The sequence below is a fragment of the Sminthopsis crassicaudata genome, chromosome 1 (assembly GCF_048593235.1).
Source record: "Sminthopsis crassicaudata isolate SCR6 chromosome 1, ASM4859323v1, whole genome shotgun sequence".
Taxonomy (NCBI): Eukaryota; Metazoa; Chordata; class Mammalia; order Dasyuromorphia; family Dasyuridae; genus Sminthopsis; species Sminthopsis crassicaudata.
The window spans coordinates 192,366,024-192,392,722 of record NC_133617.1 but is presented as its reverse complement, the minus strand read 5'-3'; the positions used below and the strand labels follow the sequence as shown (position 1 = coordinate 192,392,722).

General features: G+C 33.7%; 1 protein-coding gene across 4 annotated transcripts in view; it reads left to right on the top strand.

Annotated features, from left to right (window-relative positions):
* Window positions 1–26,699, top strand: part of ATP9B (ATPase phospholipid transporting 9B (putative)) — a 448,624-nt gene that overhangs the window by 96,097 nt on the left and 325,828 nt on the right. For all 4 annotated transcript variants that reach the window (XM_074273531.1, XM_074273522.1, XM_074273514.1 and 1 more), the window contains exon 6: window positions 4,987–5,045. In XM_074273531.1, the coding sequence (XP_074129632.1) occupies window positions 4,987–5,045 (59 nt within the window). The remainder of the gene's footprint in view (window positions 1–4,986; window positions 5,046–26,699) is intronic.

Sequence of the window (26,699 nt, the reverse complement as noted above, 5' to 3'; positions counted from 1 at the left end):
TTGCTAACAAAAAATGATTGTTCCTAAGAAAATATATGAGATCTTTTTTTTTTTTTGTCTTTGCTCTCCTTGGGATATATGAATAATTATTTCTAACTCTTTGTCTTTCTTTCTTTTTCTTCTTCTTTTTTTTTTTGCTAATTTTCTGAGTGTCAGGTCAAACCTCAGATTTACATTTCTCTTATTTGTGATTTAGAGTGATCTTTGTTATGGATAATAGTTACTATTTTTCTGAGAAAAAGCCATATTTTAATAATTTGTGCACTGAAGAATGACTCTTGGTATTTAGTTTTGTTTATTATCTCTTTTTTGAGTATTAGATCCATGTCAAGTAGGTTGAAAAATGATTAAGATTGAGAAAAGACCAAATTTGGCAATATAGAAATCATTGGTAATTTTCAAGAGAAAATTATACTGCAAAAGATAGAGGAGGGAATGAAAGGAAATAACTTGAAGATGGATCTATGTAATGTTCTTCTCTAAAATGTAATCATTCTCTGGGAGCAGGTTTCTTAGGGAGCTTCTGGAGGCAGCCTTAGTTTCAGTTCAGTTCAATAATCACCTTAAATTCAGCCAGGAGTTAAAAGTCCAAGTCCTTTATTGTCTCCTTCAATATAGCTCAGTTAGCTTTCTTAGAGTCCTGTCTCTTTCCTTGGTTCCGAGAGCTCTTGCCACTAGTCCTTTGTCTCTTCCAGCTTCTGCCTCTAGCTCCCTCTGAATCCAAAGCCTCCAGCCAGCACAAAGGTGTAAAATGGAATGAATGTGACTCAGCCTCCAAGAGAGTGGGCTTGTGGGTTAATGGGCTTGTGGGAGCTCCTCTTTATATATGCTCTCTTAAAGGTGTGAATCTTGTGGAATTGTAGTAATTATATTACTGAACTAGAGAACTGTTAAGTACCATGCTAAATTAGATAATTATTATCTCTTATTAATTCCAGTGACTTAGCACCTTATAAGAATTCTAACTGATCTATACTTCAGGACTCTTGTGGATTCAAGCATGATATTAATGGTCTATCAAACTTTAATCTCTTTAGTGAACTTTAATTCTAAATTATCATCCCTCTAGTGGTTAGTCATAGTCACGTCTTTACACTCCTTAAGTCCAAAAGGGGAAAGTGGTAGGAAAGGAATTTCAGGTTTTTTTTTTTTTTTTTAATTTTTTATTTTATTTTATAATTATAACATTTTTTGACAGTACATATGCATGGGTAATTTTTTACAACATTATCCCTTGCACTTACTTCTATTCAGATTTTTTCCCTTCCTCCCCCAACCCCCTCCCCCTGATGGCAAGCAGTCTTATATATGTTAAATATATTACAGTATAATTTAGATACAATATATGTGTGTAGAACCGAATTTTTTGTTGCACAGGAAGAATTGGATTCAGAAGGTAAAAATAACAGTTTACATTCATTTCCCAGTGTTCCTTTTCTGGATGTAGCTGGTTCTGTCCATCATTAATCAATTGGAATTGGATTAGCTCTTCTCTATGTTGAAGAAATCCACTTCCATCAGCATACATCCTCGTACAGTATCATTGTTGAAGTGTATAATGATCTTCTGGTTCTGCTCGTTTCACTCAGCATCAGTTGATGTAAGTCTCTCCAAGCCTCTCTGTATTTCTCCTGTTGGTCATTTCTTATAGAACAGTAATATTCCATAACATTCATATACCATAGTTTACCCAACCATTCTCCAATTGATGGACATCCATTCATCTTCCAGCTTCTAGCCACTATGAAAAGGGCTGCCACAAACATTTTGGCACATACAGGACCCTTTCCCTTCTCTAGTAGTTCCTTGGGGTATAAGCCCAGTAGTAGTATGGCTGGGTCAAAGGGTATGCACATTTTGATAACTTTTTGGGCATAATTCCAGATTGCTCTCCAGAATGGTTGGATTCTTTCACAACTCCACCAACAATGTATCAGTGTCCCAGTTTTCCCACAGCCCCTCCAACATTCATCGTTATTTGTTCCTGTCATTTTAGCCAATCTGACAGGTGTGTAATGATACCTCAGAGTTGTCTTAATTTGCATTTCTCTGATCAATAGTGATTTGGAACACTCTTTCATATGAGTGGAAATAGTTTTAATTTCATCATCTGAAAATTGTCTGTTCATATCCTTTGAAGAATTTCAGGTTTTTATTAAATGTACACCCTATGCCAGACATTCTACTATTTACAAATATTATCTGATTTGATCTTCACAACAACTCTAGGAGCCAGGTGATATTATACCTTTTTTTTCAGGTGAAGAAATTAAGGCAGACACTTTAAATTATTTGTCCAGGATCATACAGTAGAAAGTGTCTTGGGTAGAATTTAGATTTAGTTCTTCCTGATTCTGTACCTGGCGTACTATCTATTGTGCCATCTAGGTCTCTTTTTCATGAAACCACCTTCTTTCCCTACTTCCTTAAAACATTAAAGAAGAAAATCATCTTTCAAATCATTTAAGTTCACCAGCTTGGAAGGATCCTCTACTCCTGGCTCTCATACATATCTTTAATATTTCATCAGTTGCCAAATCTTATTTACTCTGATTTCATAATGGATCTTTAGCTTATCTCACATATTTCAGTGCTTTATTACATTTTAACCTTGATTTTTTTGTAGTTACTTTCCAAGTAATTTCCATATCTCTATTATTCTCTACACTCTACAACTGTTCTTCATAAACCTAAGTGATATTCCTAAAGCACAGTTTTAACCATGTCATTCAAGGAACTTCAATGTTCCCTGTTACTGCTAAGATAAAAAAAAAAAAAATTCAGCTGATATTTAAAGCCATTTATATTCTGGCTTCAATTTATCTTTTTAGACTGATTGCATCATACTACCCTATAAATTCTGTTACAGTCTAAATGGACTCCTTTCTTTTCCTTGTAGGTGTTAACAGTGTCATTGAACAGTGCCTCATATGCTCTTCCACTTTTTACTACTTCTTTTTGGAATATTTAGCTCCCCTCAGGACTCAATTTAAGTCAAGAGAACCTTTCTTTCAAAGTTTAGTCCCCTTATTTCATAAACTCTGAAATTAATTTTTAATTTACTTTGTAACTATTGTTATTGTTATTGTTTGTAACTATTGTTATTGTTTTTATTTATCTTTGTATGTCCTTTAGGAAATGTCAGCTTCTTGAGGGGAAGTTGCTAATTCTAGATTGAGAGCTATAATTTTATTTTATTATAAAAACAAAACATATATTTGTTTTCATCACTTAGATTTTCCCCCTGTATTCTTTCCTCTCAGCTTTCTTAGTAAGCCATCCTTTTTAATGAAAGACTTTTTGCATAACTTAGTTACTTACATATAGTAAGTTCTTAATAAATGTAGAATTAAACTAGATATGAAGTCATAGCATAGGGTTTAAATCTACACTCTTCTGTTTACCATCTTTTATCTTGGACTTTACCTTTCTAGGCCTTAGTTTCTTTGTAAAATGAATTGAATTATATGATTTATATCTAATAGTCCTTTCTAGTTCAACATCTTATCCTAAGAAAAAAGTAGCAGGTAAATAGAACAAAAATTTCAGTATTCCAAAACAATTCATCTTTTCTAGCTATTTCATTGATTTTAAGTGAAAATATATATTTGAGGGTAATTCATATCTTTTACTATTTCTTTTCTTTTCTTTTTTTTTTTTTTTTTTTTTTTTTTTAGTGTTATTGGTATTTGGCCTTTTATATGACATATATTACAAGTTGATTGTTAGTATTTTTTAACTATTGTTTTTCTTAGTCTAACAAGCATTATCTAAATAACCCATGACCATCCACATAATAACATGTATTTCAATGGTAAGTATAACTTAGTTAATTGGAATTTTTGAATAATTTTTAGGATTCTTTTGCTCCAAACTGTCATATAAAACTAAAAGTGTACAATTATCCATATCCATATAAAAGTATTAGAGAAAGTTTTGGAGGACTGGAAAGTTAGTGTGGAAATTTGAATTCTATTCAAGAATAGAATTTGAAGGAAATTCGTTTACTTTGAATTTTTCAAATTCTTTGCCTTTATATAAACTCTGAATGAAACGAACATTTCCCTACACATAATAAAATAGGAAAAACAATATTGTAGGTGGAACTACAAACCTATTCTATGTAGCTTTTTTTTTTTTTTTTTTTTTTTTTTTTTTTTTTTTTTTAAGTTTAAGTTCAAAATGTAGGTGTCAAACATGTCCTGTTTTTTGGTGATTCTAAAGTGGCATAATTTAGAGGGAAGCAAAAAATAGAAGAAGACGAATTAATATCTGTTAGATATAAGGTAGGAATGAAATAATACCATTCAGTTTTTGTTGAGTTTTACTATACTATTTCTTTTGGATATTATCCAGTTATTTCAGGAAATTTGTCTTTATTTTAAAAGTGAAGTTTATACTTTGTTAAAATTTTCCCTCTTTATATTATGAATTTAAAGGCCTATGATGGATTAATGTATAGATGGGGTTTTTTTGGCAGATGCTTCCTTCTTGGATTTTCTGATGATTCTCAGTTATGAAATATTGATATTAGTGATATTTATATCCTCTCACTTATATAACATCAACTATTTCATATTGTCCATTGAGCAGTCATTTTATATATATATATATATATATATATATATATATATATATTTTTATCACTGATTAGTCAGTGATTTAGAGTAATGAAAATTAAACTGATAATCTATAATAGAACTCTTAATGTTTTTGATAAACCTCAAGAATTTACTACTGTTTTCATTATATTTGTTGTTATTCCTATTAACTTCTGTATAGTAATTGAATTATTCAAATAAGCATCTGTCAGTGATTGATTTTCTGAAATGAATTTCTTTCAGAGGTATATCTAAGGAGATATTTCTGAAGTGATTTAACATTTTTCAAAAAATTATTTCCCTAATTATTTTTCAATTAAAATTTGAACTCTGGTGTACTGATGTTTGCCTACGTTGATTATGCTTCTTCTTCTTTTTTTTTAAGGTAAAGTGCAAGTTAAGAGTTCAGACATACAAGTTGGAGACCTCATCATAGTGGAAAAGGTTGATGAATTTTTAATATATTATAGATTATAAACATAGCTACTTACAATATGGAATGTTTGCAAATTTTATTTTTACATTGAATCTGTTTGGAATATGAATTTTAATTAAATATTTTATACAACATTGTATATAATGTACAGAAATTTAGATTTTTGTTGGTCATCTATATTAAATGGGTTTTAAATTATGTAGTTTAAGCTGTAGTCTAATTTGATCTAGAAATCTGAGTTAATTTTCCATTATCAGACTTGTCAAATCCATTTAAATTTAGAGTACAGTTTGTATGCTTCAGAGAGCACTTATTGCTTGCTTTCCCTGATAATTTGTATCTTAGCATTTAAAACTTTATCTTTACAAAGAAAAATGGCCTTTTAAATTTATTGAACACACCAGAAGCTTCCAATTTCTACAATTTCATTGCTTCATGAGAGAAGAGGAGAAAGGATTAGCACCAGAAGTAGAATGTTACTTTCAACATTAGAAACTGAAAAGCAAAAAGTATGCTATGAGTAAAGGGTAAAAAGGAAGCAAATTCTGAGGGAAGTTCAATGGTTTGTTGCTGTCTGCAACATAGGTTTTATGCAGCTCATCTATTTGCATTTGTTAAATATGTAATGAAAAAATTACAAATTGTTGGCACATTTTAAAGTTACTTCAACATGTAAAAACTTGGCCATTTCTGTTTGTAGTAGAATGCATGAGGGGAAAGGAATTGTAGTCTGAATTACAGAAGATTGAAATCATAGATCAGGAGATTAAGACTCTAATTCAGATCTGTTAATAGGCTGTGACCTTGAGGAAATCACTTAATCTGTTAGTATCTCAGTTTTCTCAAATTGAAGTTATCTGTGCTTTGCTTACTTCACAAAAGTTTTATGAAAATAAATGATAAAGTGAATGACATTGTGGTATAGGAGATTTAAATACCGCTGGCCCTCAAATCAGGAAGACCTGGTTCAAGTCCCACTTCTAACAGTTATTGTGTGAGACCTCTAGATATAGAAAAGTAATAAATTGCCTAGAAAAAGCATTGCTGCTCTGCCCCATGCAGGAAGTATTTAATGAAATCATAGATTTGACTAAAAAAGAGAGTCAGGGGATAATTAACTCTGGAATGGTACCCCAGTGGAATCTACCAAATATGGTCACATCTCTCATTTTTTTGGTAATAAACGCATACTTATTATTGTCTTTACATGTTGTGATGTTAAGATTACTTAGTTACTATTTGAATTTCCTTTATCTTATATTGAAATTCCCTATTTGAAGAGTAGGAGTTGAGTTAGGCAAAGCTAAAAGGAACTGGATTAGATAATAAAGTGCTAATTAATTACCTTATCCCCATTATGGTCATGGCACATACTTAGGAAACAACTTGTGTAAATTGAAGTCTTTTTAGTATTTTTCTTTATGCAATAAAAAATTGTTCTTTGTTAAATTTTTAATTTATTTGAAAAGTTCTTCTTTTACCTCTCTACTGTCTTCTCCATTCTATATTTTCTCTTTAATTAAAAACTAGGTTCAAATCTTATTTCTGACAGTTATCAATTTTGAGACCATAATAAAATTACTTAATTTCTGTTCCTCAGGTTCTTTTTTCTGTAATACTTAACTCACAGAGTTATTGTGAGACTAAATAAGATTATGTGTATAAAGGACTTTGCACATTTTAAAGCATTATATAAGTGTTAATTCTTATTAAATACACATTCTCACCCATGATTTATTTCTACATATCTACTTAACCTTTATCTGTCTTCACTCATAACATTTTTTATTAAGCTTTGGGGTCAATCACTCTTAATTCAAATTAGCCTGATTTTTTTTTTTTTCACTTGATTTTCCTATGTGTGGATAATGTATTTGTTTGTATGTTTCTTTGTGTTTGTATTCTTGTTGCTTTTCCCTTCAGGTTGTTTTTTTTTTTTTTTTTTTTTAATAGTTTACCTATCCCTCTGTCCTCCTTTTTTTGTTCTCACATACTGAAAAACAGAACAAAACAAAATGTGTTACTGAAAGTGATCTGTTTGTAGTATTAAGGAAAATAAGCATACTTAGTAGCTATAGCAGCTCTGATTTAGATTTGGCAGATTTATGTCTCCAAAATCATTAGTGTGGCCTGGTGGGTAACTTGCGGTCCTTCTTAACAAAGATGAAGATCAATGGAAACAAAACATTTATGCAAATTTCATCATAATATGCTTCAAAACTGACTTTTTAGATGTAATTATTTTATCCTTCATATGTTACTAGAGTTATAAATTTTATATTGCTACTTCCTCCAAAAGCATTGTGTTCATCCATGGAATTTTCCAATGTCAGATTTTATTACTTTAAAATTATATATTCAATGATAAAATGTGGAGATCTTATCCTGTGATTGAGAAAAGATTCCAGCAGGAAGTAATCTATTTCATGTTTTTCAATAAAACTTCACCTTGTAGATACCTCACTAGCATGTTTAAATTAAAATTTCTCTTGACTTTTATCTTGAATCATTTTAGAATTTCTAAGGGACAAGTTTCCCATTTAAGAATCTGTAAGAAGGGGGGGGGGGCGGAGCCAAGATGGCAGAGAAGCCACACGGGATTTTTAAAGTTCTCTCATTTCCTCACTACCAACTATTTAATTAAGCCTCAAAAATAGCGCTTGAGTGGTAAAACCCACAAAGATTAGAAGTACAACAACTTACCAGCCGAAGAGAATCTGGAATATCGCCAGAAAAGGTTTGACCTGAGGTGGTGGGAGTAGACTGCTGCAGGGTAGAGATAAAATTGGGAGCCGGGTGGTGGGCCTCTGTGGTTGGAAGGTTTACATAGAGCTCTCTGCCATAGCCTGACTGCTTTGCTTTAGTTGTAGAGTGGTGGACCAGCAGAGAAGTTGGATCCTGGAGTAGAGGGTACTCTGAGGGACACCAGAGCCTGAGAGGACCTGACTGTGCCCACCTAGGACCAGAAGTGACTCAGCACAGACCATAACACAGCTCTTCGGGACATTTTGGAGCTGGGGGCTCTTGTTGGGGGACAATCACACACAGCAGGGGCACAGCTCGGGGCAGGCTCTCATCTGCACAGTGAGGGGCTCAGCCTGGGGTAGTAGACACTTCCCATGTGTGAGGAATAGGGCGACTGCTTCAAAGCCAGCATTGGGGGTGGGGGGGGGCAGTGATACTTTTGCTGCTTAACCTCTAAACCCAAGGCGGTCACTAATCCTCACAGTGGGGCTCCTTGCCGAGCACTTACACATCCTGGCCCTTGATACCCAGGCCTACTCACTTCGGTGTGGAGCTCTTCCCAGAGCCTTCCCGCAGCTCAGCTGCTCCTTGCAGCCCATTGAGAGGAAAGTTACTGCCCATATACCCATCCTTGCTCTGCAGAGAAAGTTGGTAACTTCCTTGCCCTGAAGGCTTTTAAAAAAATGAAGAGAACAATTGATAGCTTCTGTATAGAAAGAAAGCGGGAACCCCGAGGAGACTAATAGCAGACAGCCTCCAGACAAATACCCCAAATAATGCTCTCCTAGAAGAGACTATTAAAAATCTCAAAAGAGAGTTAGAAGAAAAATGGGGAAAGGAAAGAGAAGCTATGCAAGAGAGTAACAACCTCCTGAAATGTGAATTGGAAAAAGTAAACAACTTCCTGAAATGTGTATTGGAAAAGGTAAAGCATTCATAGGAAGTGCAGAGAAGCAGAATTAGGGAATTGGAAAAGGTAAAGAAATCACAGAAAAGTAGGATCTGTGAATTGGAAAAGATAAAAAATTCCCAAGAAAATAGGATTTGTGAATTGGAAAAGATAAAAAATTCCCAAGAAAATAGGATTTGTGAATTGGAAAATGAAAATAGCTCACTAAAAAACAATTTTAGTGAAATGGAAAAAAAAAATTTCATAGAGCAAAACAACTCATTTAAAAACTCAATTGGACACATACAAAAAGAAGTAAAAAAAAGCTAATGAAGAAAATAACTCATTAAAAATCAGAAATGAACAAATAGAAATGAATGATTCACTGAGACACCAAGAATCAGTCAAGTAAAACCAAAAAAAGGAAAATCTGGAGAAAAATGTCAGCTCTCTACTTGCCAAAACGACAGACCTGGAAACTAGATCTAGGAGAGACAATCTGAGGATTATTGAACTTCCCGAAAATTATGATGAAAAAAAGAACCTACATACTATTTTACAGGAAATCCTCAAAGAGAACTGCCCAGAGGTAATAGAACCAGAAGGTAAAATAGGCATTGAAAGAATTCATCCAACACCTTCTAAAAAGGACCCTTAAAAAAAAAAAAAAATTCCACAGAACATTGTGACCAAATTTTAAAACTATCAGACTAAGGAAAAAATATTACAAGCAGCCAGGAAAAAACAATTCAAATACCAAGGTGCCACAATAAGGGTCACTCAAGATCTGGCTGCCTCTACAGTAAAGGATCAAAGGGCCTGGAATCTGATATTCCAAAAGGCAAAAGAACTTGGAAGAATAAACTACCCAGCTAAGTTTAGCATTTTCTTCCATGGGAGAAGATGGACATTTAATGAAACAGATGAATTCCATATGGTTCTAAGGAAAAAAACCAGATCTAAACAAAAAATTTGATCTCCCATCATAAGACTCAAGGGAAGCAGAAAAAGGTAAAAGGAACTCTTGAGAACCGTATTTCTGTTGTGAATATACACTAAGACTACATGTATAATTTGATTTTACTAATATAACAAAAAAAAAAGAAGTAGAAATGGAAAGGGGATAGTGTCAGAAAAAGGGAAAAGGGGAGATAAAAAGAAGGAAACTATATCCCACAAAGAGACAAAGAAAACCTATCATAACTGAGGGAAGTTAGAGAGGAGGAGGAGCATTGTGTGACCTTTACTCTCATCAGAATTGGCTCAAAGAGAAAATAATTGACATATTGGTTTTACAGAAAATTATCTCTCATCTCATTAAAAAGGGGGATAGGAAGAAGGAAAAGGAAAAGAGTAATAAGGAAAGGAACAAGAAAGGGAAAGGGATTTACAGGGAGGAGGGATTGATATTAAAGAGGGAGGGCTGCATGATGCAAGTGGGGCTCATAAGTTTAATATTGGGGAAGGGGTTCGGGGGGGGGCAAGGGAGAAAAGTATAATCTGGGGATAATATGATGGCAGGAAATACAGAATTAGCAATTTTAACTATAAATTTGAATGGGGTGAACTTTCCCATTAAGCAGAGACAGATAGCAGACTGGATCAAAAGTCAGAACCATATGTTGTTTACAGGAAACACATTTAAAGCAGGGAGATACATAGGGAGTAAAGGTAAAAGGGTGGAGCAGAATCTATTATGCTTCAAGTGAAGTCAAAAAAGCAGGAGTACTCATTCTTATCTCATATCAAGCAAAAGCAGAAATTGATCTAATCAAAAGAGATAAGGAAGAAAACTATATCTTCCTAAGCATCTAACTTCCTAAAGGAGAAGTTAAGAGAGTTGCAAGAAGAAATAGACAACAAAACCATAATAGTGAAAGATCTCAATCCTGCACTCTCAGAATTAGATAAATCAAACCACAAAACAAATAAGAAAGAAATTAAAGAGGTAAATAGGATATTAGGAAAATTAGGTATGATAGATCTTTGGAGAAAACTGAATGGTGACAGAAAGGAATATACTTTCTTCTGAGCAATTCATGGAACTTATACAAAAATTGACCATGTATTAGGACATAAAGATCTCAAAATTAAATGCAGGAAGGCAGAAATAGTAAAGGCTTTCTTTTCAGACCACAATGCAATAAAAACTACATTCAATAAGTTAGGGGTAATAGATCAAAAAGTAATTGGAAACTAAATAATCTCATCTTAAAGAATGATTGGGTGAAACAACAAATTATAGACACAGTTAATAATTTCACCCAAGATAATGACAATGAGACATCATACCAAAATTTGTGGGATGCAGCTAAAGCAGTAATAAGGGGAAATTTTATATCTTTAGAGGCTTACTTGAAAAAAATAGAGAAAGAGAAGATCAATGAATTGGGCTTGCAACTTAAAAAGCTAGAAAAAGACCAAATTAAGAACCCCCAATCAAATACTAAAGTTGAAATTCTAAAATTAAAAGGAGAAATTAATAATATTGCAAGTAAAAATACTATTGAACTAATAAATAAAACTAAGAGTTGGTTTTATGAAAAAACAATAAAAGATAAACCTTTGGTAAATCTGATTAGAAAAAGGAGAGAGGAAAATCAAATTGTTAGTCTTAAAAATGAAAAGGGGGAACTTTCCACCAATAAGGAGGAAATTAGAGAAATAATAAGGAATTACTTTGCCCAACTTTATGCCAATAAATTTGATAACCTAAGTGAAATGGATGACTACCTCCAAAAATAGAGACTTTCCAGAGTAACAGAGGAGGAAGTAAATTGCTTAAAGAGTCCTATTTCAGAAAAAGAAATAGAACAAGCTATTAATTAGCTCCCTGAGAAAAAAATGTCCAGGACCAGATGGATTTATAGGTGAATTCTACCAAACATTATAAGAACAATTAGCTCCAATGTTATATAAACTATTTGAAAACATAGGGAATGAAGGAGTCCTACCAAATTCCTTTTATGACACAGACATGGTACTAATATCCAAACCACGTCAGTTGAAAACTGAGAAAGAAAACTATAGACCAATCTCCCTAATGAATATTGGGAGCTAAAATCTTAAATAAGTTATTAGCAAAAAGACTACAGAAAATCATCCCCAATATAATACATTATGATCACATAGGATTTATACCAGGAATGCAGGGCTGGTTCAATATTAGGAAAACTATCAGTATAATTGTCCATATTAATAACCAAATTAACAAAAATCATACGATCATCTCAATAGATGCAGAAAAAGCATTTGACAAAATGCAACATCCATTTCTATTAAAAAAAAAAAAACTTGAGAGTATAGGAATAAATGGACTTTTCCTTAAAATAATCAGTAGCATCTATTAAAAACATCAATAAGCATCATATGTAATGGGGAAAGACTCCAACCATTCCAATTAAGATCAGGAGTGAAACAAGGTTGTCCACTATCACCATTACTATTCAATATTGTATTAGAAATGCTAGCTTTGGCAATAAGAGTGGAGAAAGAGATTAAAGGAATTAGAGTAGGTAATGAAGAAACCCAATTACCACTCTTTGCTGTTGAAATAATGGTATACTTAGAGAACTCCAAAGATTCAACTAAAAAGCTATTAGAAATAATCCACACCTTTAACAAAGTTGCAGGATACAAAATAAACCCACATAAATCATCAGCATTGCTATATGTCACTAACAAAATCCAACAGAGTTACAAAGAGAAATTTCATTTAAAGCAACTACCGATAATATAAAATATTTAGGAATCTATCTGCCAAGAGAAAATCAGAAACTATATGAGCAAAACTACAAAACACTTTCCACCCAAATTAAGTCTGATCTAACTAATTGGAAAAATTTTAAATGCTCTTGGATAGGGTGAGCAAATATAACAAAGATGACAATACTCCCCAAACTAATCTATTTATTAGTGCTATACCAATCAGACTCCCAAAAAATTATTTTAATGACCTAGAAAAAATAACAAAGTTCATATGGAAAAACGAAAGGTCAAGAATTACAAGAAAATTAATTAAAAAAAATCAAATGAAAGTGAACTAGCTGTACTAGATCTAAAATTATATTAGAAAGCAGCAGTTAGCAAAACCATTTGGTATTGGCTAAGAAATAGACTAGTTGATCAGTGGAATAGGTTAGGTCCAAAGGACAAAATAATACCTCTAATAATCTAGTGTTTGACAAACTCAAGGACCCCAGCCTTTGGGATAAGAACTCGATGTTTGACAAAAATTGCTGGGAAAATTGGAAATTAATATGGCAAAAAAAAAAAATGCTCACTGTATTTTTTGTTGTTGTTGTTTTTCTTCCCAGATTATTTTTACCTTCTGAATACAATTCTTCCTTTGCAACAACAACAACAAAATTCGACTCTGCACATATATATTGTACCTAGGATATACTATAAGATATTTAATATGTATGGGAATGCCTGCCATAGGGGAGGGGGTGGAGGGAAGGAGGGGAAAAACTCAGAACAGAAGGGTGTACAAGGGATAATGTTGTAAAAAAAAATATATATTATGCATATGTACTGTCAAAAAAAAGTTATAATTATAAAATTAATAAAAATAAAAAAAGAAATTAATATGGCAGAAATTAGGCATTGACCCACACTTAACACCGTACACCAAGGTTTGGTCAAAATGAGTTCATGACCTAGGCATAAAGAATGAAATTGTAAATAAATTAGAGAAACATAGGATAGTTTACCTCTCAAACCTGTGGAAGAGGAATTAATTTATGTCCAAAGAAGAATTAGAGATCATTATTAATCATAAAGTAGAAAACTTTGATTATATTAAATTTTAAAGTTTTTGTACAAACAAAACTAATGCAGATAAGATTAGAAGGGAAAAAATAAACTGGGAAAAAATTTTTTTACAATCACAGGTTCTGATAAAGGCCTCATTTCCCATATATAGAGAATTGACTCTAATTTATAAGAAATCAAGCCAATCTCCAATTGATAAATGGTCAAAGGATATGATATAACAGACAATTCTCAGATGAAGAAATTGAAACTATTTCTAGTCATACGAAAAGATGTTCCAAGTCATTATTAATCAGAGAAATGCAAATTAAGACAATTCTGAGATACCACTACACACCTGTGAGATTGGCTAGAATGACAGGGAAAGATAATGCAGAATGTTGGAGGGGATGTGGGAAAATAGGGACACTGATACATTGTTGGTGGAATTGTGAATACATCCAGCTATTCTGGAGAATAATTTGGAACTATGCTCAAAAAGTTATCAAATTGTGCATACGCTTTGACCCAGCAATGTTACTACTAGGCTTATATCCCAAAGAGATCATAAAGAAGGGAGAGTATGTGCAAAAATGTTTTTGGCAGCCCTCTTTGTGGTGGCCAGAAACTGGAAACTACGTGAATGCCCATCAATTCGAGATTGGCTGAATAAATTGTGGTATATGCATATTATGGACTATTATGGTTCTGTAAGAAATGACCAACAGGATGATTTCAGAAAGGCCTGGAGAGACTTACATGAACTGAAGCTGAATGAAATGAGCAGGACTAGGAGATCGTTGTATACTTCAACAACAATACTATATGATGATCAATTCTGATGGATGTGGTCATTTTCAACAGTGAGATGAACCAAATCAGTTCCAACAGAGTAGTAATGAATGGACCCAGCTACACCCAGCAAAAGAACTCTAGGAGATGACTATGAACCACTACATAGAATTCACAATCCCTCTAATTTTATCTGCTTGCATTTCGGATTTCCTTCACAGACTAATTGTACATTATTTCCAAGTCCAATTCTTTTTGTACAGCAAAACAACTGTTTGGACATGTATACATATGTTGTATTTAATTTATACTTTAACATATTTACCATGTATTGGTCCACCTGCTATCTGGGGGGATGGGAGGAAAGGGGAAAAATTAGAACAAAAGGTTTGGCAATTGTCAATGTTGTAAAATTGCCCATGCATATATCTGGTAAATAAAAACTATTAAAAAATATATATATATATATATTAAAAATCTAAGAATCTATAGTCTCCTAATTATTTTTCTTTGATTCGAGGACATAAAAAAGTGCCATTTTTCTGCATGTGAATATTTGATGGGCAAAATACTATTCTAGAATTGATCTTGTTTTAGAGAGCTAGCTGGCAACTGTTATACATTTTAAGTATAATCCCTTACAATTTAAAAATTAATCTTTTAATTGATTAGTAATATATTTCCGATTCATTTATTTTTTTTAAAAAAAATTATAGAATTGTAAACACTTTAAAATTACTCTCTAGATAACGAATAATGCTTTAATATATGATTTGATACTTTATGATCAGTATTAAAATATATGTAATCTGTGCATGAAAAATTGTTGGTAGAAGAGCTTCTTTGTCTTAAGGACAAGGTAAAATTTTCCTTAAGTGTGATTATTTGTACAAGACTAGGAAAAATATTCTTTTCCAGTTTTGAAATTGTATGTGCTCTGTTAGTCACCATGTACTCTTGACTATTCTGTGCTGGGTTGTATAGGTACTATTCAGTTATGTAAAAACATAAAAAGATCTGTCCTTCTAAAGAATTTATAATCTGGTTGAGGAGGCATCATAATAAAACAGCAAATAAAGTGCTAAATTTTATAATGGTAGATGTAATTGAATTGGGTGATGGCACATGAAAGAAAGACAATGCATTACCTGATTTTGTCAATGATTTTTAAAATTGGAGAGAGCCTTAGCACTCTTCTAATTCAACTTCCTTTCCATATAGACAATTTACAATCTTATGAAGTAATCCACTTAAATTTTTTTATAATTGTAATTTAAAACTGTTAAAAATTTTCAACATTTATTATTTGGCATTGTGCAAAATTATGGGAATAAGAGGATGAATAAGTGATAGTTTTAATTTCTTGTGAATTTAACCATATAGCAAAAATAGTTACAATTACCTGTATTTTAGAATATACTATAATCATTGCTAAGATGTACGTAACATTGTGAGAAATTTTTCTCTTTATATTTATAATTTTAAAAAAATTTCCAGACTGAACTCAAATCTGCTGTAGTTTTCTATCTCAGTTTTGATACTAATTCTGCCTTTAGAACATACAGAATAAATTTAATCCCTTCTCTGTCTGACATTTCTTCAAATATTTGAATATAAGCATAATGCTGAGAAGACAGTAATGTGTAAGAAGGTCAGAAAGCTAGGATGGGGTCAGAGTAGAAGAAGATTGCAAATGACAAACAGATTAGCTTATATTTCTGTTTGTAACATTTTTCTAGTCATCTTGGATTGGAACCTTAGTGTCATTCCTATCTTCTTTCTTTACTCATATCCAGTCACTTGTCAGATCTTGTCATTTCTATCTCCATAACAGTTCTCATGCACCTCTTCTCCTCACAGCCACCCTGATAGTTTAAGCTTTATCAGTTCTCATCTAAATGATTTCAGTAGCAGCCTAATTGCTTTTTTAGTTTAGTCTTTTCCTTCTCCATTCTACCTTCTACATAGTTGCTAAAGAGATTTCCTAAAAGATATATCAAACCATGTCATCTGCAAGTTAAGAAATTTTCTTTGCCTCCCTGTTTCTTCAAGAATTAAGTGTTAACTTCATTGTTGATCATTTAAAGCTTTTCACAACTAGCCTCATTCTGTCTTTATAACTTTATTAATCATTTATTCCCTTCTTATTACTCTATTGCACTACTTTATTGATCTTGTAGCTGCTAGTAGATAATCCTCCATATCCTGCTGCTTTTTTGTTTTTGTCCTGGCTGGTCCTACTTGTTGCTATATTTTCCCTTTTCTCTTCCATCTTTTGGAATTCTTAGTTTTCTTCAAGACTTTGTTCATGTACCACCTTCTCTATGAAGCTGTTATGCTAGTACCTTCCTATCTTCTCCAAGATTATCTTACATCTACTTTGTATGTTTTGTATGTACCTGTAGACACACACTTTGTCTCCTTTATTAAAATGAAATTTCTTTGAGGTTAGGAATAGTTTTATTTTTGCATTTGTATTCTCTCTACAACTTCTGGTACACATTAAGTAGGTACTTAGGTTCTTTTTAAATGATTGCTTAATAGAGAACCATTGGAGAGCAGTCCATTTCCATTCAGACCATTTTATATGGTCAGACCTGAACTTTGGGAAAATCTCTGACAGATGAATGGAGAGTGCTTTGGATTGAGGAAAAACTGGAAGCATAGACACTAGTGAGGAGGCTATTGAAAAAGCTCAGGCAAGAGGTGATGAAAAACAGAATTTGGATGGCAATTATGTGAATGCAGAGAAAAAGATGTTGTGGGATTTTTTTTTTTTTTTTTTTTTTTTTTGGACATTGCATATATATTAAGGCAGCACTTTATGCTATAAATCAGTTCTCCCTTGTTTTAACTGTGTGTCTAATATTTTTCTTTGTTTTCACACATTTTATATGTTTTTCCTATATAAATCTTTTTTTTAAGTGTTTTTACAGTCTGCCTACATTCTCTATGTGTCTTTCCAGTAGAATTTGGGTATTCCTCAACTTTAACCCTTTAAGAAATAGTTTTCTATAACTAATAGCCATAGAATATAACTTGAAAAATATTGGTATTAAAAGAATCTTTTTTTTAGGAAGCAGTTTGGGATAACTAAAAAAAATTGTGGTAATTTCACAAAGGCAATCAATCCTGCTCTCTCTTTTCAATTCTAGTCCCAACTTAACTGTTCATATTATAATATTGGGCAAATATTTATATCTATATCTATATCTGTATCTGTATCTAGACTATTATGTAGTATCTAAGACATTCTGGAGAAGGGGAAACCACTCCAGTTATTTTTGCCAAGAAAAGCTCGTGGACAGTGTGGTTTGCCAGGCCATTAAGAATTGGATACAACTGAATAATTTTAAAAAAACATATATATATATATATATGTATATATTTTATACACCCCCATACACACATATATGTCTATATATTATTATTATCTATGTTTATAGATTGGCCGAAAGAAAGTGGTCTAGTATGTGTCTTATCTCTTGATTCAAGAAACTTCATTTTAATTACTACTCTATACTCAAAGCAAAGTAGTCATCTCTCTAATTCTAACTTGTTTCTCCCTATTTCTTTCATCTCACCCCCCATCTTTCCTTTAAGGTCAGTTGTTCTGCCTGCTTTTTATAATCCCCAAGTATGGTTGACAAAATGTACTATGCTTTTTAGAGCCCCCATGCTAGGGTGTTCTTTGCTTTCTAGAGCCTCCAAGTTGGGGTGAAAAAACATACCCTCTTAGTGGAGGAGTGATGAGGAGAGACTTCCGAGGATGATGGAAATATGGAGTCTGTTTATTCCAAATTCTTTCACCCTTATGTACCCTCATACCCTTATATATAACCAAAGCAACACTGCGCATGTGCTAAGTACATACTGTGCATGTGGCACTATTAAGCTATTGTGGGTAGTTTGCCACCTGGTGTCATTCTGCTTCAATCACAACACAGGTTGTCACTGCTCCCTGACATCTCAAGGAGATTGTAACCAGACATTGTTAGCAGATCCCTGTAGGCCAGAGGGTCTTATATCTCACCCAGAATTCCCCCACTGTCTGTGGCCCTCTACAAATATCTGTACTAAGATATTCTTGATTAAGTGAAGAGGAAAAGAGTATGTTGACTTCCTGATGAAAAACATTTATTGTCAGGATTAATGCCGGGTTCTAAAAATGAAAAGGGAACCATTTGATGTTAGGATTACTAGGTGAGAACTCAGGTTGTCTGGACAGTGACAAGGTGAGAATTCAGGTTGTCTGGACAATTACAAGGTGAGAACTCAGGTTGACTTGATAGAAGGAGCAAGCTCATTGGCTGAAGTGGTTCTTCCCAGAAGCCCTTGCATTTTCCCATGCCCACTCTGATCTGATCGTCTCTCAGTTGTAATCCTTCTCTGGGAGGAGGTTTTTTTTCTGTATAATCTTTTCCTCTATGAGCAGGTTTCTTGGGAGGCTTCTGGAGCCTCCAGCCAGCCTTTTCTTCTTCCTGAATCCTGGCTCTGAATCTCCTCCAGCTCTTGTCCTTCCCCCATCCAGACTGCTTCACAGGCAATTCTGTTTGTGTTTCTGCCTCTTCCCCTCCTTCTTCCTCCATCTCTGAAGGTGGGGTTGATGTGGGCCTGTCAATAATCTGTTCTCTAGGCAGAGTTGAAGCTTCTTCAAGAGAATCATACCATAATTCCTCATTTAAATCCTCTTGCTCTAGGGAAAGATCTTGATCTTTCCTTTTTTCCTCACAATTTCCCATCCTACTTCTGTTCAAAGATAATTGACCAAGACTCTTTCATGCCTGTGTCTGTCGTGTTTTCCTTAAATTAAACTTCCTCAACTAGCTTTATGTGTGTAGCTAATATTTCTTGGTTATAAAACATTTACATATACCATAATGTGGACATCTGGCATTTTTTATGTACTAAATTTTTTTTTCCTAGATAGTATAAATTGAATATTACCATTAAATGATAACACCTGGATTGCTTTATCATCTGTAGAGAACCAATTTTTCTCTTGGCCTCTACTCTTGATCTCTTCCATGATAGTAATGTGACATTTAATGAACATGCTGTTTTTTTACTCTTCCTTTAGAGATTTATTTTGGAAAGACTATTTTATGAGACATTTTGAATTCCTCAATCAGATACTTGAAAAATAGTCAACAAACAAGCTTTAGTTATATTCTTTATCTTTCAGTCCTTTGTGTGATGATAAAAATATATTCTGTAATATATCATTAGCAGAAGCCTGCCTTGCTATACTAATAATGTTCTATCGCAGAAATTTTGCAATGATTAAATTAATCTTTGAATAGGAGGCCCAACTGTGGGTAGTAGCATTGGAAATCTATTATTCCAAGTAACATGAAAATTTAGCCAGATTCTAAGAGTTGCCAGATAAATTGGGGAAAGTTCTAGGTAATATTTGTAGGCAAGTTATCTATTTAGCATGAATTTTTATTTAAGCAAAGTACTAAAACATTCATCCTCATTCCTTTTACCAGCCCTGAAGATTTCCATACGTAGAGTAAAAAAATATCAATGATATATATATATATATATATATATATATATATATATATATATATATATATATATATATATATATCATTGATGTTGAAAGAAAAGCATGACTTTTACTGCACAGATGGCAGACTGTTTGTTGTTATTCAAGTCTTTCAGTCATGACTGACTGCTCATGACCCTGTTTGCAGTTTTCTTGACAAAGATATTATAGTGGTTTGTCATTTCCTTCTCCCACTTGTTTTACAGATGAAGAACCTGAGGCAAACAGGGTCAAGTGACTTACCCAAGGTCACACAGCTAGTAAGTGTCTGAGGCCAGATTTGAACTCCAGAAGAGGAGTTTTTTTGACTCCAGGCCTGACAGTCTGTCTGCTGTAACAGATGTAAAGATGCTACAAACTATGATAAACTATGCTTGTATCTGATACTTAGTGTTTTAACAAACATATATTAAGCATCCTCTTTGCATGTGAGAAGGATGTGAGCATGAGTTTGATATAGATTCTACTTTCAAGGATTGTAGTAACTGATTGTAGATATGTGTGAGAAAGAAGATGAAGAGTATGTGTGTTTGTATATATATATATATCTGTGTATGTGAAATGAGCATGTACATATACACACATATATGCATTTTATATTTATATATATGTACACATATATGTACATATGTTGTATAATTTAAAGAAGTATGTGATAGTACCTAACTGGTTATAAATCATCTGAGAAGAGAGTAATCGGTTCACACTGGATGGAGATATTAAGAAAGCTAATTGGAGGAGGTGATTTTCATGCAGTTTTTTTTGATAGATGAATAGAATGTCTTAAGATTTCATTGTGGAAGTTGTATTTAAGGGTGAGTTTTTTCAGAAAAATATAATGGCTCTTGGAAAACAGTATACATTCTAAGATATCTAATGAGAACATAGGGTATCTATGAGGAATGGTATTAGAGACAAACAACTTTGGTTCAAATACAATTTTGTTGCATTGTGACATTGAGCAGGTCACTTTCCCTCTCCATCTCAGCTTTTTTATTTTTATTTTTATGTTATTTTATTTATTTATTTATTTTGAGGCTGGGGTTAAGTGACTTGTCCAGGGTCACACAGCTAGGAAGTGTTAAGTGTCTGAAGCCAGATTTGAACACGGGTCCTCCTGAATTCAAGGCTGGTGGTGTATCCACGGCACCACCTAGCTGCCCCTCATCTCAGCTTTTTTAAGCTATAAAATAGCACATATTTTATTTCTGTCAACTTTATAAAGTTTTTGTGAGAAAAGTGCTTAAGAACCTGAAAATTTTATATATTTGCTATTAATAAATGAAGGAAAGGGAATAAATGTTTATAGTATATAGTGCCTAGTGTATGTCATACATTGTGCTAAGCACTTTTTACAAATATTATCTCACTTAAACTCTCACAACAACTCTGTGCGGTAGGTGATATATTCCCATTTTATGGAGAAAACTGAGGCACACAGAGGTTAAATGATTTGTTGTTGGTCACATAGGTAGCAAGTGTCTGAATCTAGATTTGAACTCATCTTTTCCTGACTCCAGACCCAATTTTCTGTCCAACTCACCACCAATTACTGAAGAAGTAGGTTATTTCTAGATTATGGAGTTCTTTGTTGTTTTTTTTTAATACAAAACTGAGGAATTCAGATTTAACATTCTAATAAGAAATTAGGAGCTTGGGTTCTTTAGGAGAGTGACATGATCTGAAATTTATATTAGCAACATCTGTATTGTATAAAATGGATTTAGGATAGTGGTTCTGCAAGGGAACTGGAGACAAAAAGATCAATTAGACTATTATTGCAGCATTACAAAATGGGAGACAATGAGGTCCAAAATAATGGTAACGTTGGAAGTGAAGTAGAAATATTACTGAGATATGATCAACTGAATAAAAACATGTTAGAAGTCACAGATGACATCTGATTCTTTTTTTTAAACATCCAAAGTTCCCTCAAATTATCTTTAGATGACATAATCCCTAGGTCTTTACCATCCTCGATGTTTTCTGGGTGTTCTTCCAGCAGTATTCTATTTAGAATATGCTTGTTCTCAAGTGAACACAACATTACAAATGTAATCTGATTAGCAAGGAATACAGTGGTAATCACTTCCCTCTCTTTTGGACACTGCATCTGTAAGTGTGGTCTGAGGTTGCATTAGATTTCTTGGTTTTTATTGTCATCATCTTAAGGATAATTTATGCTTTCTCATATTGCATCTTAGATCCTGAGGTATAAACATTTTGTTTCCACTGTCATCATTGGTAAAACACTGGCCATTCTATTCTATTTTTATCTCTTGATGGTTTTACTGAATGCAGTATTAATCCAATTTTCTTATGAATTTTTTTCATTGTTTTGGGAGATTATATATTCATTTATGTCTTTCAGATGAGGTTTTCCTGTTATTAATGGTTGCCATTTCTTTCCATTTGACATGAAGAACAGATGCTCCTTATTGGAGCCAATGGCTCCTTTGTAGGAGGATCCTTTTGATCTCTTTCTGTGATGATTGTTTAATGTTGGTTAAAATTCTCTTACATATGATAACCTAAGTCTGTCTTTCCTTTTTAGTGTGGTATTGATTTGATTTGTGTTCTAATGTGTCAGTGATTTTACTATGCAAAGATAGTTGACTCAAATTATACTTAGTAAATAGTTTTACAGACACATTTATAATCTAGTTCCTTTTTTTAATTTCACATTTCATGCTTATGTCTCTCATAGTAACAATAATGAACTTACAGTTATTTGTTTAGATGCCTAAAATTATGAATGGAAGTTAAAATACCTATATTAAAATAAAAGTTCATATTAGGAATTATATCTCTTTGATGGCTTCCTTTATTTTACGTTTTCCCCTGCAGGTTGTTAGTGTTTTATCCCTCCTTAAATTAGCTTGTGTTCTCTTTGTACATATTATATCCACCCATTAGAATAAGTAAATAAATGAAAAAAAAAAGCATTTCTTAAAAACTTATTATGTTTCAGGAATTGCTAAGCATTGAATATGAAAATTTAAAAGTGAAACAATCCATTTCTTGAAGTAGCTTATGTTCTAATGGAAAGAGATACCAGGGAAAGGAGTTTGTACCTGTAAATTTACAAGGGTGGTAAATTATCAAGCTATCAAATCTTGGATTTGGGTTGGTTTGAGACTTCAGCTAGTTATAGTTGGCATCCACCCTCTAATGATTTTGGATTATCTCCATGGTGGAGTTTAAGCTGAGTGAATTAAATTTTCCTAGTCACCAAAAAAATCAAATAAAAACCTGGGTAATTAGAAGATGATGATATCCAGGGGTGTGCTGGTAGATTTCTAATATTTGCCTGTTTGAAAAAAAAATAACTCATGCACTTTTAAGATTAATCTGCATTATTAGTATTTTTTCTATAACTCTTAAGCCTAAAAAGTCAGCAAAACAATAAGACAAGCCTATATTTGGGCTTATTGATTTTTGAGATGTAAGTGCTCACACTCAAAATTTAACTTTTGGCTCTCAGAAGCCAATTTGAGCTGACTGCAGGGCACTCTTGGATCTTTGAATAAAGTAGGAATGTTATTTTAAAAAAAGATTGGTTTGAGAAAATATGATGAATTGTTTTTTTGGATATGTTGAGTTTGACATGACTGGAACATCCATTTGGGTGCTCATTATGCCTGTCTAGCACTCATTTGCTTTAATGAACTGGAATTCAGAAGAGATTAAAGTTGGATTTAGAAATTTGGCAGTAATCTGAACCTGTGGAAATTGATATCACTAAGAAAGTGAATATTTAGAGAGGAGAAAGCCCAGGCCCGAACTTAGAATAACTTCATACATTGAGGGCATACTGTAGGTGGTGATCCAGTGAAGGAGGCTGAGTGTCAACAAAGAACTATGTGAGGAAAACTCGAGAGTGTTCAGGAGTAGAAGTGTGATCAGCAGTTTTATCTGCTGTTCTGTTGTTTGTCCTTCCTTCTCAAAGAGCACCAAGACACAGGGAAGGGATGCCATGACTTGTGAGTTGGATTTCAGTGAGGGGCAGCTATGCAAGATCACCTGCCTCACTTTCCCCTCCAGAACCATCGGGGTCCAATGACCAGATGTAGATCAAGATGACTGGAGATGTCCCTGGATGCAGTGGGAGACCTTGGCATTGAAGCTAAGGTCTTCAACAGATCTCAGTCTGACTGAGGCTGCACCCATTCAGTGATTAAAGCTAAATAGTGGTTGAGATTAAACTCTGCTCTTTCACCTAATCCTGTATTTACCCCTAACCCTCCCTCCCAAAAAATTCAAATAAATAAGGGAGAGAAAGACCCTCAGAGTCTCTGATCAAAGCAAAAATGATTGAATATATACCTGGTGTAGAGAAGGACTGAATGAAGATTGGCTCTTGGATATGGCCATTCAGAGATAATTGATAAATTTGGAGGAACTAGTTTCAATTGAGTGATGAGAGCAGACAATGGAATACAAAGGTTTGAAAACAGAAAATAGAAGCAGTATCCTTTTGTAGTTTTTCTCAGATAGTGAACAATTATTAAGTACCTGATAAGTACCAGGCATCATGCTAAGTATGGGGATACACAAAAAGGTTAAAAACAGTACCTGCTCACAATCTAAAGGTGAAGACTACATCTTTTAAAAAAGAAGAAAAGAGGAGACAGAAACCCAGCCATGAGGCATGAGGAAGTCACATAAATCACAAAATTTATGTTGGTGGATTTGCAGCTTATACTTACATACAGATTCTGTATCATATTTTTAATTTCTTCTGTGAGCAATAGTTATTTCCTAGGACGTTCTAGACAAATTTCCTTTTATGCAGAATAATTAAGGGAAAATGTATTATTGTTAACCAACTTACAATATGTAACATTGCAGGTATCATTCTTTCTTAAAAATTGTAAATTTGAAACATCTTCTGTGTATGAGATACTGTGCTAAGCACTTACAAATACTATGTTATTTGGTCTTCAGAACAACCTTGGGAAATAAGTGCTTTTATTAACATAATTTTACAGATGAAGAAATGAAGGTTGATATAGATTAAGTAACTTGTACAGAGACACATATCTAGTATTTGAAATTGGATTTGAAAAGTTCTTGAATTTACTGTGCCATCTAGATCATCTAGTGGCATACCCCATAAATTATTTTGTGTTATGGGAGCCACTAGAATTAGATGCTGGGGATCTAATTCTGACAAGCAGAATAGATCCCTTCATGTGATAAATGACACCCAAACAGGGGCACAAGAAATGCAAGAAACAAAGAAGCAGCAGCAGTGCTCAAGAGCTGTTCATAACTAGGATCCTCCCAGGAGAGTTCCTTCAAGTAACCCGTGGGGAAGGAAAGGGAAAAGAAACTCCACAAGACTTTTTCAGTCAGGATAATTAAATGGGCCACTACATCAAAGGACTGAGCCTGGGGACTGATAAAGGACTTATGAAAAATGCCTACTCTGACTATAATTTTACTTTTCCATTTGTCAGCAAGTTTGCCTCCATAATGGACTATTATGATGTTAGAACAAATTACATCTCACAAGATCCAACACCTGCTATAGCATCTCACCCTGCAGCCATCCAGAGGAATAGGACAGAAAAGACTTTGATAGTGCTGTTTGCATTCCTCAGCTAACAACCAGGGCACAAACTTACCATGCTATTGGGGGGGTGGGGATAATCATGTTCCCATAAAACAAAAAACAGAAATTGTTAAGGACCATGCCTAAGTGTGAAGGAGTGAGTCATTTCTCAGAAAGCCTAAGGCACTTGAAGGAATTGCAAATCAGCCTTTACTGAAGCAAATGTTGCTTGTTAATTGGGAAGGAAATAAATCTGAGGGAAGAGGGAAGAGGAGAGAGATCAGAGAATGCAACTGCCTCTGTTTCATTGTATCCTCTCACATGAAGTAATCTATTCTGGTAGTCTGAATTAGATTCCCAACAGCCACTAGCAGGTGGCTCCCTTAACAATTTTGAAATAATAAAACGTTATTAGTAGTTTATTTACTTGGTGTTGTGTGTGTACTTTTGTGCATATTCAAATTCTATGAAGGCAGATTTGATGAGAGAAAGGAAAGGGGGAACCCCCGTTTGTGCGGCGCAAAGATCCCATGAGGCACAGTGTCCCCTGTAAATGAATTTACAGGCCCTAAAACCTAGATTGATAAATAAAAGGTTTTTTGTAGAAATTTGGAAGTAAAATTCAGTTAGAAAGACACCAGGGCCAGAGGTAGCCGCTGGGTGGGCAGGAACCCTTATATGGCTGGAAGGATACCATGTGTTGAGGGGAAGGGCTCCTGTAAAAAGAGAGCTCCAGTTTGGCCCTTTTATCTCCTAAAAGGAGATTGTGGGCGGTACCCCAAATTCTTGGCGGGCTTCTGAGTTAGCTCAGATCAGGTGGGGGCTAGGGGAAGCTGAGCAGATAGTGGGGGCTGGGCCCGGATATTCAAAAGGGTTCTTTTTCACCAGGATTTGTGAGTCAAGGTCAGCCTTGGGGGTTGGGCAATCAGAAAGGAATCTTAAAGGGACCTTAACCCCCATCAGATTTAACAAAATTCCAGAACTCTTAAAGTTGATTCCCATGCTAATTAACTATAAGGAATGAGGACTTTAGCTTCCCTCATCTTTTCCCTACTCCATCCCATCTCTTTTTGAAATTTTTTCCCATCCTTTTTTAAGACCCATGTGAAGTTTTTCTGTGAAGTCTTCAGTGATTCCCCCTACCAACTGGAAAAGATCTGGCTTCCTTTGGCCTTTCATTATACTTTGCAGTTTTTTTAATGCTCTTATCCTAATCTATAATATAATTATTTATATATTTATAATGTAGCATTACATACTTGCAGATATATTAATCATCTGCACAATTGTAAGATCCAAAAGAACTGTTCTCTGACTTAATTATCTTTCTTTCTCCCCCAAGTAAATGGGTACTGGATTTGTGATTTGGT